We start from the raw sequence: 14,607 nt of genomic DNA, 5'->3' as shown, positions 1-14,607 counted from the left end.
ATTCAACACATAATTGAAATTAATAAATACAACCTTATAAGAAAATCTGAGTTTTTGTAAATATTTAGGTGTTTTCAAACAGTTAAACATATAACACGTAGATGAAGTGGATGCAGATTGAAATGTTACATCAAGGTACAAGGTTGAAATTATTTTATTGTCTCTGTTAAAGATTCTAGTCAAACCTTTAAATATTTCACTTTCCAGTCATCTTTACAGAAACTCAAGAAACTTACTTTAGAAACATAGCTTATTTTACTTCAATTGTCCAAAATATAATGTAAGGATTAAATTAATAAAGTTATAAGATTATATATTGCAACACAAGGTCAGTTCAAATAAATCCAGAAACATTTAGCATGTGAATTAATTTAACAGTTAAACATAATTTGTGATTCTGCAGAATCCTAAAGGACTGCCGAGGCTTGCACACGTGGTGCTACTGTGACGCTATATTTCCATGGGAAATATATAAATGTATATAAATATAAAACAGTACTTTCATCTGCCTCCACACACAAAGTCCAAGGTGGTGACAAGTGCTGTTGGGTGTGTGCCAAGAAAATACAAGTTAAGATGCAGGAAGACGGGACATAATACTAGTGGTATTAACCCGTCTCGTACAAATTCATATTTTACATTTATGAAAAACAAATATTATAGATTTTTACAAATGTGACACCAAGTTCTTCAGCACTGCATCGATTATCATTTTGCAGACAGCTACCTTCCATGTTGATTGTTACTGTTCGATTAAGCACGGCCGTCCGGGCCTTCAGGTTCCTCCTCAGCAGAAGGTTCAACCATACGGTCAAAGGAGAACGCCAGCATAATCTGCGTTTCAAATATTAGATCAGAATTAATACAATGCAAAATGCAGTGAGCTGGTTTTTAATACCCCTCCCCCAAAGTTGTTTTACAGATTGAATCAAAGGTTTATTTTCCTCTTTGACATCGAGGTTTTAACAAAGAAACACAGAGAGGAGGAGAAACTGAGGAAAAATTAAATAAATAGTCAAACAACAAGTTTTGCACAGGCATTCACAGAGTCAGCTGCAATAGTCCAAGCCTCTTTTTATATCTAATACACAAATGCGAAGCTACGTAAAAAGTAAAATAATTCTATAAATTTGTAAAGTGAATCCTCAAAATGAAATGAACATAGATGTTCACAGAGTTCCTGATGGATTCAATTTAGCAGAAAGGAACTAGGAGGTGAATTTCTTTTACCAGTCCAGCTTTTCTCCTCTTGTTTCTCAGTGACAGTGGAAGCATTTGGTTGTCGGGTTGTGGTTTCTCCCTCACGCTTCATTACAAGCTTTACAAGCATTTTAGTTATGCTTGTTTGTTCCCTAATCCGAGAGGAGCTGCTGGCTATAAAATGTCAACCTTCATCTCCTGATCCTAACTTTAAGCCCCTTTCTGCAGTTTGTTTGTTTCTTATTTGTTCCAATTAGAGTCTCAGTCATTTTTGTTCAGAAAAGGAACAAGATGCACGATTTGACAGATTATGGTGCTCGGCCGACATAGTGCACATGGGCAATGAGGCCAAATCAATGAGAACTTGCAAGTTTTATTCTTATGAGCCCATAAACAAAAGAGTCGGATGAAAAGAGTCGATGTTGAATCATTATCTGCTCAGCGAGTCCTATCACTTGTACCTATTAAATGAAAATTATTTAGGCAAATTAATTATCCTTTGTATGTTCAATTTGTGGAGATAATCAGAGTTTTCCTGCATTTCATAATCCAGAAAATGTACCATATGAGTAACTCTGTAGTTTATCTGTTTCTGAATAATTAATGTAGCTGGGTATCGTTTACAAATGTACAATATTTGTGTCACTTTATTATTAGGAGTACATTTTTTTGCCTTCATAAAGTAAGCAAAATTTATCAAACCGAACATGTATTTGATTGGGTCAAATTTTGTGCACAAATATAATGCCAAAACAGCACGAAACTGTGAGTGGAGATTAATTCCTTTCAACTATTAGATGGTTTAAATATAGAAAATTTCCCCAAAACAGTATCAACCATGATTCTTCACAGTCACACTGACTCTCTACATCTCATCTACGTCCACTCACCGTCAGCAGCACCAGAAGTCCCATCATCACCCCCAGCATGATATAAATGTTCTCGGTGAGGCCCCCTGCCCACAGAGGGCCCAGGATGGTGGCTAGACCTCCCACTGAGCGACGCACTCCCTGACAGAAACCTGCAATCACCACACGAGACACAAACACTCACAAGCTGAACACACATTAAGGACACGCACACTAAGAACACAATGTAAGAGATTTAAACATGCAAATTTGAAAAACCTTCGAACGAGCTAGAAATAAAAAGGGACAAAAAAAGAAAATCAATGTTGCATTTCTTCTTCTAGATGGCGCTGTTTCTCACCTTGCGTTTTCTCACAGGTGATTTTGGAGAAGAGGGAAACCTGGGCCACAGCTACGAACGGCAAACCCAGAACCTGCAGAAACACCCCGATGATGAACTCAGTCAGCGGCAAAGGATACGTCCCTACACAAAAACAAAAGAAATGGTGAATTAGGTATAAAACCTGTTCAACTGGGGATGATTTTGATGTACTCAGTGTATGATGTACCCATATTTACAGGTTTTTCATTTAAGTCTGTATATGTGCCTAATGGAAAGGCCAGGTATCATTTGGGAGCTGGCAGCATAATTTACTGCGGCTAATGATTCGGATGCACAACAAATATGCTGGGATTGTGCAATTTCTGTGCCGTCTGACCTAGTGGGGTCGCCAGGAAGATGAGGCACCAGACGCCAGAGATGTTGCAGATGGCCAAACCCACGGCCAGGACCACCCGCTCCCCAACCCGCCGGCTCAGCCAGCGCACAAGGAAGAAGCCAGCGATCACCTCCACGCCACACAGACAGTACATCACGCTGTTCTCCAGCTCCCCGTAGCCAAAGTACTTCTGAGTCAGTGGAGTCACCATCGTCTGCGGAGGGAATAGTGAACATGTCACGGTCAATTTCTAACTCGTGGTCCAGCACCGGTTCTACTGTTTTATTTCTATGAGTCAATATCTCAAAAAATGGGACATTGCTGCAGGAGATTAAAAAAGGTGAAATCTGTCCACGGAAATATAAAGGGAATAAATTAGTTTTATCTGTGTGTATGTGTATGTGTGTGTGTGTCTTTGTTGTACCTCCAGCGCTGTCTGATTGAAGAGGGTGATGAACTGAGCAGCCAACAGCACAACCACCTCTTCTCTCAGGAACTCTGCAGAGACACGAGGAGAAATTCAGAGAGAGATTGAGAGAAGAGTTAGAGACCAACCACAGGGTCAGAGCTGAGAGAGAACATGGAGCTAAACAAGTGATAAATTAGGTTTTGTGCAGGGTACAAGGTAAATTATACTGTAGAGCCTGAACGATATGGATTTTTGAGGGCTGATGCGGATAATGGTATTAGGGAGTAAAAGACTCCCAATAGCAATAAATCATCTGCTATATTTTTATGAAAAAAATGTCTAATGGCAAAGAAATATAATTGATATTTTACAGTTGAACATCAAATTTATTATACATAATTATAAATATATAAAAAAAAAAAAAACACCACACAATCCAATGTATAAAATTGGAATTAAAAATCTATTCCCTTTATGATATACAAATACAAATGCACATTTTTTATTCTGTGAATTAATTTGTATGTCGGTAAACCTAAATGCTGATAATATCATGTGTGTGACAGGCTCAAATCAGTTGGGCTCCATCTACTGGTAGACTCACATACTTACACACCATATAAATCTAAATATGAATAAGTGGATAGAAACTGTCGGCCATCTGGCATGGAGGGGAAGTTCACCCAGAAACCTAAAACTGCAGTGGATGTATTTAAGTGGTTAAATTGCAAACACATTGTAAATGATATGGTGTGCAGTAAGGGGTTAAAGCTTGTGAACAAATTGGTTTAATCCTTTCAGAGGAAAATGTTGTGTAATTTATCAATTTTACGTTCTATAAACTTGCAGGACACTCCAAATCCAAATCTCACACAAATACAGTCCCACAGTCACTCACCTCGAGAGATGCTGAATTCCTTGATGGGGCTGGAGGACTCTCGGGTCTCTGATGGCGGGGGTGAGGGAGGAGGGGAGACATGACTCAGTGTGGAGTTAGAGGCAGGAGGGATGTTGTTTCTCCTGTGGTTGGGAGGCACCACTGAGCCGTAGGACCCCACCAGCTCCTGGGACGTCATTAAGGGCTTCACCTCATCGTTGTCCTCTTCCTCATCTTCCAGGAGCCCTGACTCGTTCTCCTGGTCCCCGCTCTTAATTGCTGTGGAAGCTTCCTGTACTTTCTTTCTCTCCAGAGGTGGCAGGTCCGAGTACATGAGGACCACCACCAGCTGGAGGAGGATCCACATCAAGCACATGAACAGCTGTGGGAGGCAGAACGCGAGTGTTAGCTCTTCTTTGGTTGGGGAAAAAGAAAATGCCACGAAGGTCAAACTATTATATTTCGGTCCTTACCCCAGGTGCAGTATATTTATTAACTACAAAAGGTCCCAGCTGGAAATTACACAGCCTCAGGAAGATGTTAAATGCTGGACCTGCGTCAACGACAGAGAGAAATGGAGAGGCTTTTAGGATGCTTGTGATATTTTATGCATTAAGAATGCAAATACAATCCATTGTACATCACAACAATCTCAAATGATCAGCAGGGAGCAGAGGAGCGCTGACCAATCAGGAGGCCGGCCTGTCGACACGCCATCACAGCAGCAAACACTGTGGCCCGGTCGTCTGGAGCCGTGCTCCTGGTCAGGATGCCGAAGATAGATGAGCCAGCACCTGTGCCGATGCCTGAAGAAAAGAAAATCATTATAAACTGCAGCCCTGCACCCTAGTGAGAGGGAAATACACATCCTGATTATATATTTGATAGCAGCTAAAGGTTAACTCCAGGCTCCAGATAATAAGGCCCTTTTTAAACATGGTTTTATTTACCTATGATGTCGGGTGTAAATGATTAATGGAGGGTGTCATTGTGGTGCAGTGGTTGGTACTGTCGCCTCAGCTAGAAGGAGTTTGCATGGGGTTTTCTCCGGGTACACTGACTACCTCCAACAGTCCAACCAAATGCAGTTAGGAGTAAATTAGAAACTTATTGAATTTGAGACTCTAAATTAACCTCATGTGTCAATGGTTGTTCGTCAGCCCTGCAACACGCTGGTGATTTGTGTATCAGCCAGGATCAAGCAGGAGCAGTGTTTATCCCGAAACCAAAACATGGCACTGCAATGTTATCCAAATGCAGAAATACCTCTATTCAAACAATAACGATAAAATAAGGGACCATGACTATACCAGGTATACTGTTCCTGCTCAATAGTGGACAGAGCAATCATTTCATTCAAAAGCATCAGACAATTAGGCCCAGTTTACCAAACAATAGCTTCTACAATAAATTTGAGAGTTCAGTATTTATAATTTATAAAAACAGGTAAGAAAATAGCATTGTACTTGACAACCGCCTAACTATCTAACAAATTCAAAGAATCTGGCAGTAGACTCACCTGCTACCAATCTGCTTGCCAGTAAGAGCCACTTGGAGTAGCCCATGAAATACATGAAATTACCTGCAGAGTGGAAACAAGTGGGAAAATAAGGTCAACGCTCATATGCACAATATTCACATAGGTACTTCAAATGGAGTTTGACATGGGATGTGTCAAGTGCATTCTTTGTTTTGTACTCTGAGGACAACACCAACAGAATGAATGAGTGTTAACTACAATGGTGGAGGTGTAAGTAAAGAGAACAGGAGTGGAGGAGAAAAAGGACAAACCGATTATCTCAAAGAGGTTGGCGAACAGGATGATCTTCTTGGTGGCTTGTGTTCTGTCGGACCAGTAGCCGAACAGCGGCCCCGTCAGGAGGCCACTCAGGCTGAATGCCGACAGGGCCAGACCCAGGAAGTAAGGCGCCGCATCTAGAGTCTGCAGGTACCTCCATATTGTGGGCAGGATCACAGCTGAGGAGACAGAAGACAGGGACACTTTGCTTAGAAATCAAATAAATGCTAAAGTCACTCAAAACTTGCGACAAAACAAACACTTTTCTTTTGTTAAATACATATAACATTATAGTCTGTAAGCATAACAACTATCATCGTATCTGCTGTTAAAAAGATAAGCTGTCACGTGTATTAGATATCCCTTATTGAAAGAGAGGCCATGGTTATATTACAGTGTTCGTATAATTCACATTACTACTCCCTGCCATGCAGTGTTGTCCTGATGCATTAACAGTAAGTTCCAACCCTGCAGGAGAGCTGTTACTCAACTTATTTTCTTAATCCATGAGAAGGCAGGTTTTTTATTAAATGACCCATTTGTCTGCAAACCAGTCGAGGCTCCCACAAACTTTTTATACAACGTTTCGGTCACAGGCGCTTCTTCCTTTCTTCCTACCTTTGTACTTTGTAGGGTTTGTAACCGGATTTGATGGAAATTGAAATTTGGAGTTGTTTTAAAACTGTTAAAACTTTTGAATGTCTTGAATGAAAACTTAAAAATAAGGTGAGATGAGGGGGAAACAAGGCATTAGATGACATCTGTCAGAAATCTTCACCACACCAGGAGAACTGCCTGAACACACTGCAGTCGTAGCTTTGTCGTTCGAAGCTTCCAGCCTTGGCGTCACACAGACAAAGACTAGCGTTTATCCAGTACAATCCAAATTAAATTTGTGAGTCAGAAGACACACAATGTGGGATTGCTAAGCAAAATTCCAGAGAGGAAATAATTGCACAACTTTTCTTGGTTTCTGAGTGAACTCCACAGTTGCACGCTTGCTTCTTTATCACATGTTTCAGGACATTACCTCTACGCTGAGGGAGCAGAGAAACGTCGAAACCCCTGTGTACTGTAATATAATCGGGTAGTTCTGCAAATAATACTGTTTCTCTTTATAGAATGTAATTAGGTGCTGACTTAACTCTTTGCAAAAAGGGAAGTGGTGCTGTTCTATAGGACTTCATTTCATCATAAGGCGTCTCCTGTGGATGTGCTTATCCATACAGTCTGTTAGGGAGAAGCTCCTTTCAAAATAAAGCCTCAATATAGCTGAACACCAGTCAAACACAAGTAAAGTTGGAGTTTCAACAATAAATAACATGTGTTGTGCTATAAGCAGCATCAATAGCAGGATTTTTTTATTTACCTATAAGATATTACAAACCTGATTGTTGCTAATATCTAAAGGGAAACCCCCACCATGGTTAAGAGGAGTTCTACCAGAGCCGGTTTCAGGTGAGGACAATGTAACTGGTTTGTTGTGTTTCTAACCTTCAGTCACACATATTACACAAGAAAGGTATCTAATAAGTTGACTGTGTGTTTGGGAGGGGGGGGGGGGGTAGTTAAACAGCCTTACATGTGTCTGTTTTCAAACATGTGTTCAAAACAGACGAACAGAGACTCAAACGGTTAAATTACAAAACCTCCCCACAGACTCAAGGTGTGTCAGGGAGACGCACATTAATGAACCACTAATCAAACATCACCGTCATGTGTTGTTCTGCGCCACCACAGCCACAACGTGCGTGTTTACGTTGACGGAGGAACAGAGAATCGAACCCTACCATACTCCACACCGCTCAGCAGGAATATCAGTCCTATGCTGCAGAACGTCAGCCTCCTCTTCCGTCGCTCGTCCATCTGCCGCTACCAAGTGTCCGAGCTGCGTCTGAGCTCGGTCATCATCCTCCGGACACGCGCGTAATGCTCAGTGCGCTGCCTCCAATTAGAGCCCGGGGAGAGGAGCGCTGCTGCGGCCGGGGACATGCTCCGCTAAGGGACCCGGGTTGTTCTGCTCCTGCACTCCAGCACTGACACTGAACCCGGCGGAAGTTCGTGTCTGTGACGCGCGCGGCAGGGAGAGGTTTAAAGGTGGGAGAACCGGAGGAACCGACAACCAACCACACGGCCCGGTGGTGTGATCCTGCGCACTGCAACTACATCACTTCCGGTAGAGTCCAAACGCAACCTGACCCACTGACAGGCACTGAGCCTGGATCTGATTCCTCTCTTTTCCTTCTTTTAATTTATATAAATATATAGATACATGTTTAAATAAACTACAAGACTATGATCTACATGCTAATTTACCTGTATATATGTTCTAGTATATACTGTTCATTTGACATTTTAGTACATTTTGTAATTGATATGAATAATTGCCTCACTGCAAGTACTTTTTCTTATATTATAAGTAGAAATATCTTAGAATGAATATAAATATTATATTATATAAATGACAACAAAAACAGCACTGAGCCCATATCAGTCCTCCATGGATTTGAAGCAGTAGATTAATTTATGCATTCAAAGGCGTTACAATTTAAAAAATAACTTAATTTACACCAAACAAAAGCATCTTTCATGAGTCATTTTGAATATATATGATTTGATTTTCACAGCAACATGAATGTCAATCATTGAAAGACAGACTGGAAAATAGCCAGTAGTGTTGCAGAGTAATTCTTTAGTAAATAGATCAGAAGAAGGACTCAGTTATTTCCTTGAATTTTTTTTGTCAAATCAAAGGAAAGAAATTAAGATTAAAATGTACATGTAAATATATTTTCAAACGATTCATAACCTGCACATGGTGTTACAGTGAAAAACTTCAACATATGAGATCCAACCCTGATGCCTGGAAATCCTTTGGACACATGTCACAGGAGATCAAACCATCTTGTTTGAGTGTGAGACATGTAATCAGATTCTGATCCATGTTCTGTTGGATCCACATCTGTCATCTGGGGAGACACACACTGAAATACACTTACCTCAGCGTCATGTTCATGAAACCAGTTTGTCTTTTGCTCTGGGACACACTGCATTATCATGTTGGAAGTACCCATGAGAAGATGGTGAATTGTGTCCCTGAAGCAATGCACAATACTAAGAACAACAATACTCTGCAGCCTGAGCTGCATTTAATTCTATTTCTAAGTAATAAAATGAACAACAGAAGCTTATACATATTAGGATGTTAATGCAATACAGATGTTAAAATAATAAAATCTTCAAAATTTTGATAATTGTCCCAATTTCGGCCTCGGTACCAGTCAATCGTAGTTTGAATCTATCCAGTTTTATCGCGGTGTTAAAACGGATGTGATGTGTAGTTTAACTGGGTATCAGACTTTCTTAGACTGTTTATAAGAGCTTATTCTGCAGAACCACTACATTGGAATGTACTTCTCAGGTACACATCAGGTGATTGCGTGAGTCAGTGGCAGCGTGTTCCTCTCCGTCCTGTGACAACCATTACCACTGACACTGAGGAGCCTGTGTCACTCACACAAGCGGCCTCTTCTCCCATAATTCAATTTCAATGTCCTGAGTGTCCACACTTTAGTTTGCTGCCCTCCAAGCAAATATAGATCAGTTGACTTTGGCATCCTGGTGAACAATGTCCCAACTGGGAGCAATTTAATTAGATTACCCAAAAATACTTGCCAGGGCTTCAAGTCAACATCTCAAATTCAATTTGTTTCAGTGCTGAGAGGCCATTTGGTCTGAGGATTGTTCACGAATGCAAAGCATTGCACTCCTGGTCTTTCACCTAGCACGTATGGTCGACTGAGCCATTGTAGAAGAAAATACTTTGTTTTTATTTCTCTCTTGAGATTTTCTTTACGCATCCAGATCAAGTTCCCGCATTTCTACATGACATCAAGCTCGCGTTGAATCAATTGATATCATATTCCCGTGTAAAACTCTGGACCTACTTTCATTTTTACATGTAAATATAATTTCCCTGAATCCCCACTGCAGCCAGAGGTATCAGGACGGCAGAGGTCAGATTGGAACACATCTGTAATTTAGCCTGTCAGGTCCTTCCTATGTTGTATTCACATTTTGCTGTCACACAGACCTCCTACAGAGCCCGGCCCACAACCTTGATTGTTCTACTTGCCTTGCTGTTATTTTCTGTTGTCATTATGCAGTGAATAAAACTCATCTGAACCAGCCACAATACTTTGACATGAATTAAAAAAAATACATTTTCAAAACACCTCAGTGAGTGAACCACAAACTGTACATACAGTCTGTGGAACTGACTTAGAATACCAACTAAAAACTACTGCATGTGTAGCACAATATAAAATAATTATCTTCTAACTTCATTAAGGTGTTCTGGCTGTTGTACTCATCAGAATTGTGCTTATAATAAATATAAAAATATTATATTAATTTTCTCTGGCTCAGGAGGTAAAGCCAGTGCTTCAATCCCAAGCTCCTCAGGTTTGCATTCTAAAGTGTCCTTTGGAAAGTCAGAACTGTAACTTGGCCATGACGGCTGTGCTGCTCAGACAGTGTGGTAGAAAAAGTGCAGCATATACAAGTGCTGTATCAACTTGTACTTTAAAGTGTTTGGAGTGGCTGATAAGAGCAGAAAAGTGGCATATAAAAGAAAAAGAGACCTTTTACCACTTATGTTCAGAACACTGTATATTTGATGTTCAAGCTAGTACAAGTATCCTAGTGAGTCATGACAGTAAGCCAGCAAGACCCTGAGACTGATCGTAAGAATCACTTTGTATAAAAGAAATCTTTATTTACATGTTGCCAGCAGATGGAGGTTGCAGACATTTTTAAGTGTCACAGTCTTTAGTTTGTAGTCCATCTCCTTGGAAAAAACATTTCTTATCTATGAGAATAAAAAAATGAAATATTTTCTCTACAGCCTCCACGTGTTCAGTCAGCGAATATTAATGTTTTCAGTCTGCAGCTCAGACTGACCGGTTGACCGTGGCCGTCGGAGGACCGGCGGTTAGGTGAGAGAGCAGATTCTGGGTTTAGAAGGCCAGTTTCTTCATGAGCAGGTAAACCCTGGCGTCCACCTCAAAGCCGTGAAGGTTGTTGGCATCTCCCTGCAGCCTCATGAGGAGGCCGCCGTACGACACATAGGCCGATCTGAAAGAAGGAGCAGGTCCGTGGATTAAAATGAGAGATTATGTTTATCCCAAGGGCTTATGTGTGTATAGATTTGCCCTTAACCTTCCATTGATAGTCACCAAATAGGGTAATGATTGCTTAAACAACACCTGTATATCTTTCTTTATGAAAAAAATAAACGCCATATGAAAATGGAGACTGAAAAGGCAATTTTTTAAGTTATGCATCTTAAATGTACGGCAAATGTTATATATTGTTGTTCTATATATAAGTTCTATTGTTGTTTGTACATCGCACCAACCACACCAAGGCAATTTCCTGTCTGTGCAAATATACATGGCAATAAAAATAATTCTGATTCTGATTTTAGTGTAGTTAGAGTAATACAATTAACGTGTTACTGTAGTTATGTATATGCACATAACCATGTAGAGGGGGCCAATCTGCTTGATATCAAATATGGGCAAGTAACACATCACATAAAAATGATATACCTAATCACATTAATGCTAAATCCATTAGTCAGTCACTGCTAATTTTTATGTGTAATTATACTAATGGTGTTTTTGGCTAGTCTCTTAACAGTATAGTATCACTCACAGGCGTGTTGCTGCTTCTGTTGAAGTCTCGTCGCCTTCGATCTTGTAAACCTTCCCGTACATCACATAATCAAACTGGTCCGCTCTGCAAATTTAGACAAAGAGAAAGCTTAATTATAAATCACCCAACAAATCCTGCATACGTCAGGGGAGTGATACACTTAGAACAGAAGGACAAATGTTATTGGATCATGTCAAATAACGTGTTCACAAAACATGTGACGGCACTGATATATAAGAAGCAGGTGTCGTACCTGGACGGCCGGTCATCCTGAGGATTATACTCTCCATCATCTGGGGTTCCATCTTCATATAACGTACTGGCAATAACCAGTCGGAACTTATCACCTTAATGGAATGGAAAAAAATAACTGGGTTATTATCATATCATTGTGCACTTGGCGATTTGGTTGTGTGGTGAGGTTGTCATTTATTATTATTTGTTCCCGTATGTAATGTTTCTCTCATAGCTATAGGTTTGATTGGTTTACTCTGGTTAGAAGAGGAATATTGCACAGCTTGCTTGAAGGAATGCCAGAGTTTACAAACAAAAATCAAATGCTGTGGGATCCAGCGAGAATTATCAAAAGACTAATGTGACCAACCAGCGGCTTTACTTTGCAAACTTTGTAAAAAGTTTGTTGTGGCGATACAGTGTAAACAGGCTAGTTTTACATTATATCAACAAAATTTATTTTTGAAATGGCTTCAAGTCCTGGACTTCAACTTAACAAAAGAACAAAGTTTACCTACTTACCAAGATCAACAGGATAGATCTGAATGTTCACGTCCAAGATGAGGTCCATCTTGAAGGATTCACTTTCACAATGAAGACGAGACACTGTACCACGGCAGAGATTACATCATATGACATTTTAGACTGAAGGACACCACACTATAATATCTGAAACTAAATAAAAGTGAATACTTTATGAACGGGAAATACATTACTAAAGAAAGAAGCATAATCAACAGCGAAGGATTCAAAAGTAAAAAACTGAGGCTGCATAAATGAAGGAGTAAACAATATCTGAATTAATTCGGAATTGTGTCTTTAGAACCTTATAAAGTCAGTATTCACTGCCGTTTTATCTCTGATTGTATTTACCCTGACAATACATTTTTTTTGTTTTTAGGTTGAAAGGTGCATGATCACTTATTATCTTCAGAAATGTCAAATACATTACTAAAGACCAGAGACTATTACAGCATTCAAGCATACACACATTTCATACACACCTCTGTCAAACTTCATGCCATCTGGGTCGATGTCTTTTACATCAAAGATGTCCTCAAACAGAATTCCAGCCATTTCTGTTGCAGTCTAGGAACTGGGAAAGAAACAGAGAGAAATATACAATTACGTAATTTTTCGGATAATAAAAAGTCAAACAAGAACATCATGAAATGCCTCCGAAGCATTTGACTTGTTTCATCGTTTGATGGAGACTTTATGGTTTGTCAAAGATTAATAAGAAATCTACAGGTTTCATTAAGTCTGTCATTAGAAAAAACTATAATCATGTATAATGGCAAAATAAATATAGTCTCATTATAATGCTATGTATAACATTCAATTATTACCAAAATAAAACGAATTATGGACATAGCCTTGGAAATCTATAAGCAACTCTATAAAATGCATGTGTATGAACAGTACATAAAATGTGACAACTACTAATGATTTAATTCGTCCAGAATTGGAAAGTTTACAGTGATCTCATAGCCCAGACGTGGATCATTTACTAACACTAGAACAGATTTGTATATAGACCAAATAACTGAATGAGATGAAGCTACTTTAAAAACAGAGGCTGTTCACTCCAATCTGCCAACAACAAGAGCATTAACACGTAAACACGTTAACACAAACAAACACACGCGGTACCAACCACACTTAGTTACTGCTTCTTCTTCATAGACTTTAGTATAAGGAGGTGTCTGCAGCTCAGGCTAGCTGTTAGCTTTAGCATGTTGTTCCCCACACTTCCTGCATCTTACCTGGTAAACGACGCAGCTCTGGTTTTACGCTTCACACACAGCCACTCGTCACAGTCAGTCGGTCACTCTTTGTTGTTGCGATTATAGAAAACTTACACGACTTGATTTTCATTCATTACAACGTGAACCGCGCTGTGCCGCGCAGGAACAATGAGCGCGACCTGTGACGTCAGGGAACTGCTTCCGGGTGAACATGACGCTCATGCGAGTATTGCTGATTCTATGATTGAATTGGTTATATGGAGAATTGCGGTCATATGAACCAGAACCAAAGCAATTTAGTGAACATGGTAAATGTTATTTTTTTCCATCACTATGTCGATTTAATTGCTGAGCGCTGGAAACACATCGTTAGGTTTGTACTAAGCCATTAAATAATGAGGGGACGGTTTACCTGAAGGCCCGTGTGACTTATATAAAAAAAATGACAAACAAATATCACAACTCCATCTTGTTGGTTAATCGGAGAAACACGTGGGTCCCATAGACTGTATATAACGTTAAGGAGTAGGCGGCGTTGTCATCATTTACGACACTCGCCTCCACGTTCCGGCAGCCATTGTCCCGCTCGTTTGGTTGCTAGGTGTCCTGTTTGTGTACGGTTGCTAGCTAAAGGCTAGCAGCCTATGCTAGCGGCTAGCACCGAGAGACAGAGAGCTCACCGGAGCTCACATCGTGGCAGCTCGTGGAGGCACTTCCGGTGGCAACAGACACTGCCACTGACTTGTGACGGCAGTTGCCACGATATGAGGCAGCTGTCAGTTGTCACAGCTGTTTTGGGGCAACTACCGCTGTTTGTGACTTATTCCCCTGAGATGTATACGTAGTGTATGCATGTTTATCAGCGTGTTACTGTTCTGAGCACCAAGAACAAGTGATCTGTTTTTTTCCACTTGTATTGTCAAACATGGGCGATGCAACCAGTTTCTGATTCCAACGGGAATGGTTTGTCTTTCTATGATATGACATTTGAACGTCTATCTGTCCAGGTGTACTTGGTAACCTTGTTGGCGATGCACATGAAATATGTACTGGGTG

At 40.2% G+C, this 14,607-nt stretch overlaps 2 protein-coding genes across 2 annotated transcripts; both read right to left on the bottom strand.

Annotated features, from left to right (window-relative positions):
* Window positions 1-136: 136 nt before the first annotated feature.
* mfsd8l1 (major facilitator superfamily domain containing 8-like 1) lies at window positions 137-7,993 on the bottom strand. Its single transcript, XM_062396361.1, has 11 exons — window positions 7,642-7,993; window positions 5,845-6,030; window positions 5,573-5,635; window positions 4,740-4,859; window positions 4,527-4,606; window positions 4,075-4,435; window positions 3,192-3,265; window positions 2,768-2,981; window positions 2,410-2,532; window positions 2,091-2,221; window positions 137-834 (listed from the first exon to the last, which is right to left on the bottom strand). Exons 1-11 carry the CDS (start codon window positions 7,715-7,717, stop codon window positions 754-756), a joined length of 1,509 nt encoding a protein of 502 aa, XP_062252345.1. The 5' UTR covers window positions 7,718-7,993; the 3' UTR covers window positions 137-753.
* Window positions 7,994-10,597: 2,604 nt separating this feature from the next.
* polr2h (RNA polymerase II, I and III subunit H) lies at window positions 10,598-13,898 on the bottom strand. Its single transcript, XM_062396435.1, has 6 exons — window positions 13,570-13,898; window positions 12,808-12,899; window positions 12,326-12,409; window positions 11,823-11,916; window positions 11,570-11,653; window positions 10,598-10,987 (listed from the first exon to the last, which is right to left on the bottom strand). The coding sequence occupies exons 2-6, from the start codon at window positions 12,878-12,880 to the stop codon at window positions 10,870-10,872; spliced, it is 453 nt and encodes a 150-aa protein (XP_062252419.1). The 5' UTR covers window positions 12,881-12,899; window positions 13,570-13,898; the 3' UTR covers window positions 10,598-10,869.
* Window positions 13,899-14,607: the final 709 nt, after the last annotated feature.

Source organism: Platichthys flesus, chromosome 9, assembly GCF_949316205.1.
Source record: "Platichthys flesus chromosome 9, fPlaFle2.1, whole genome shotgun sequence".
Classification (NCBI taxonomy): domain Eukaryota; kingdom Metazoa; phylum Chordata; class Actinopteri; order Pleuronectiformes; family Pleuronectidae; genus Platichthys; species Platichthys flesus.
Note: the sequence above shows the minus strand (reverse complement) of the source record. Positions and strands in the feature narration are given on the sequence as shown.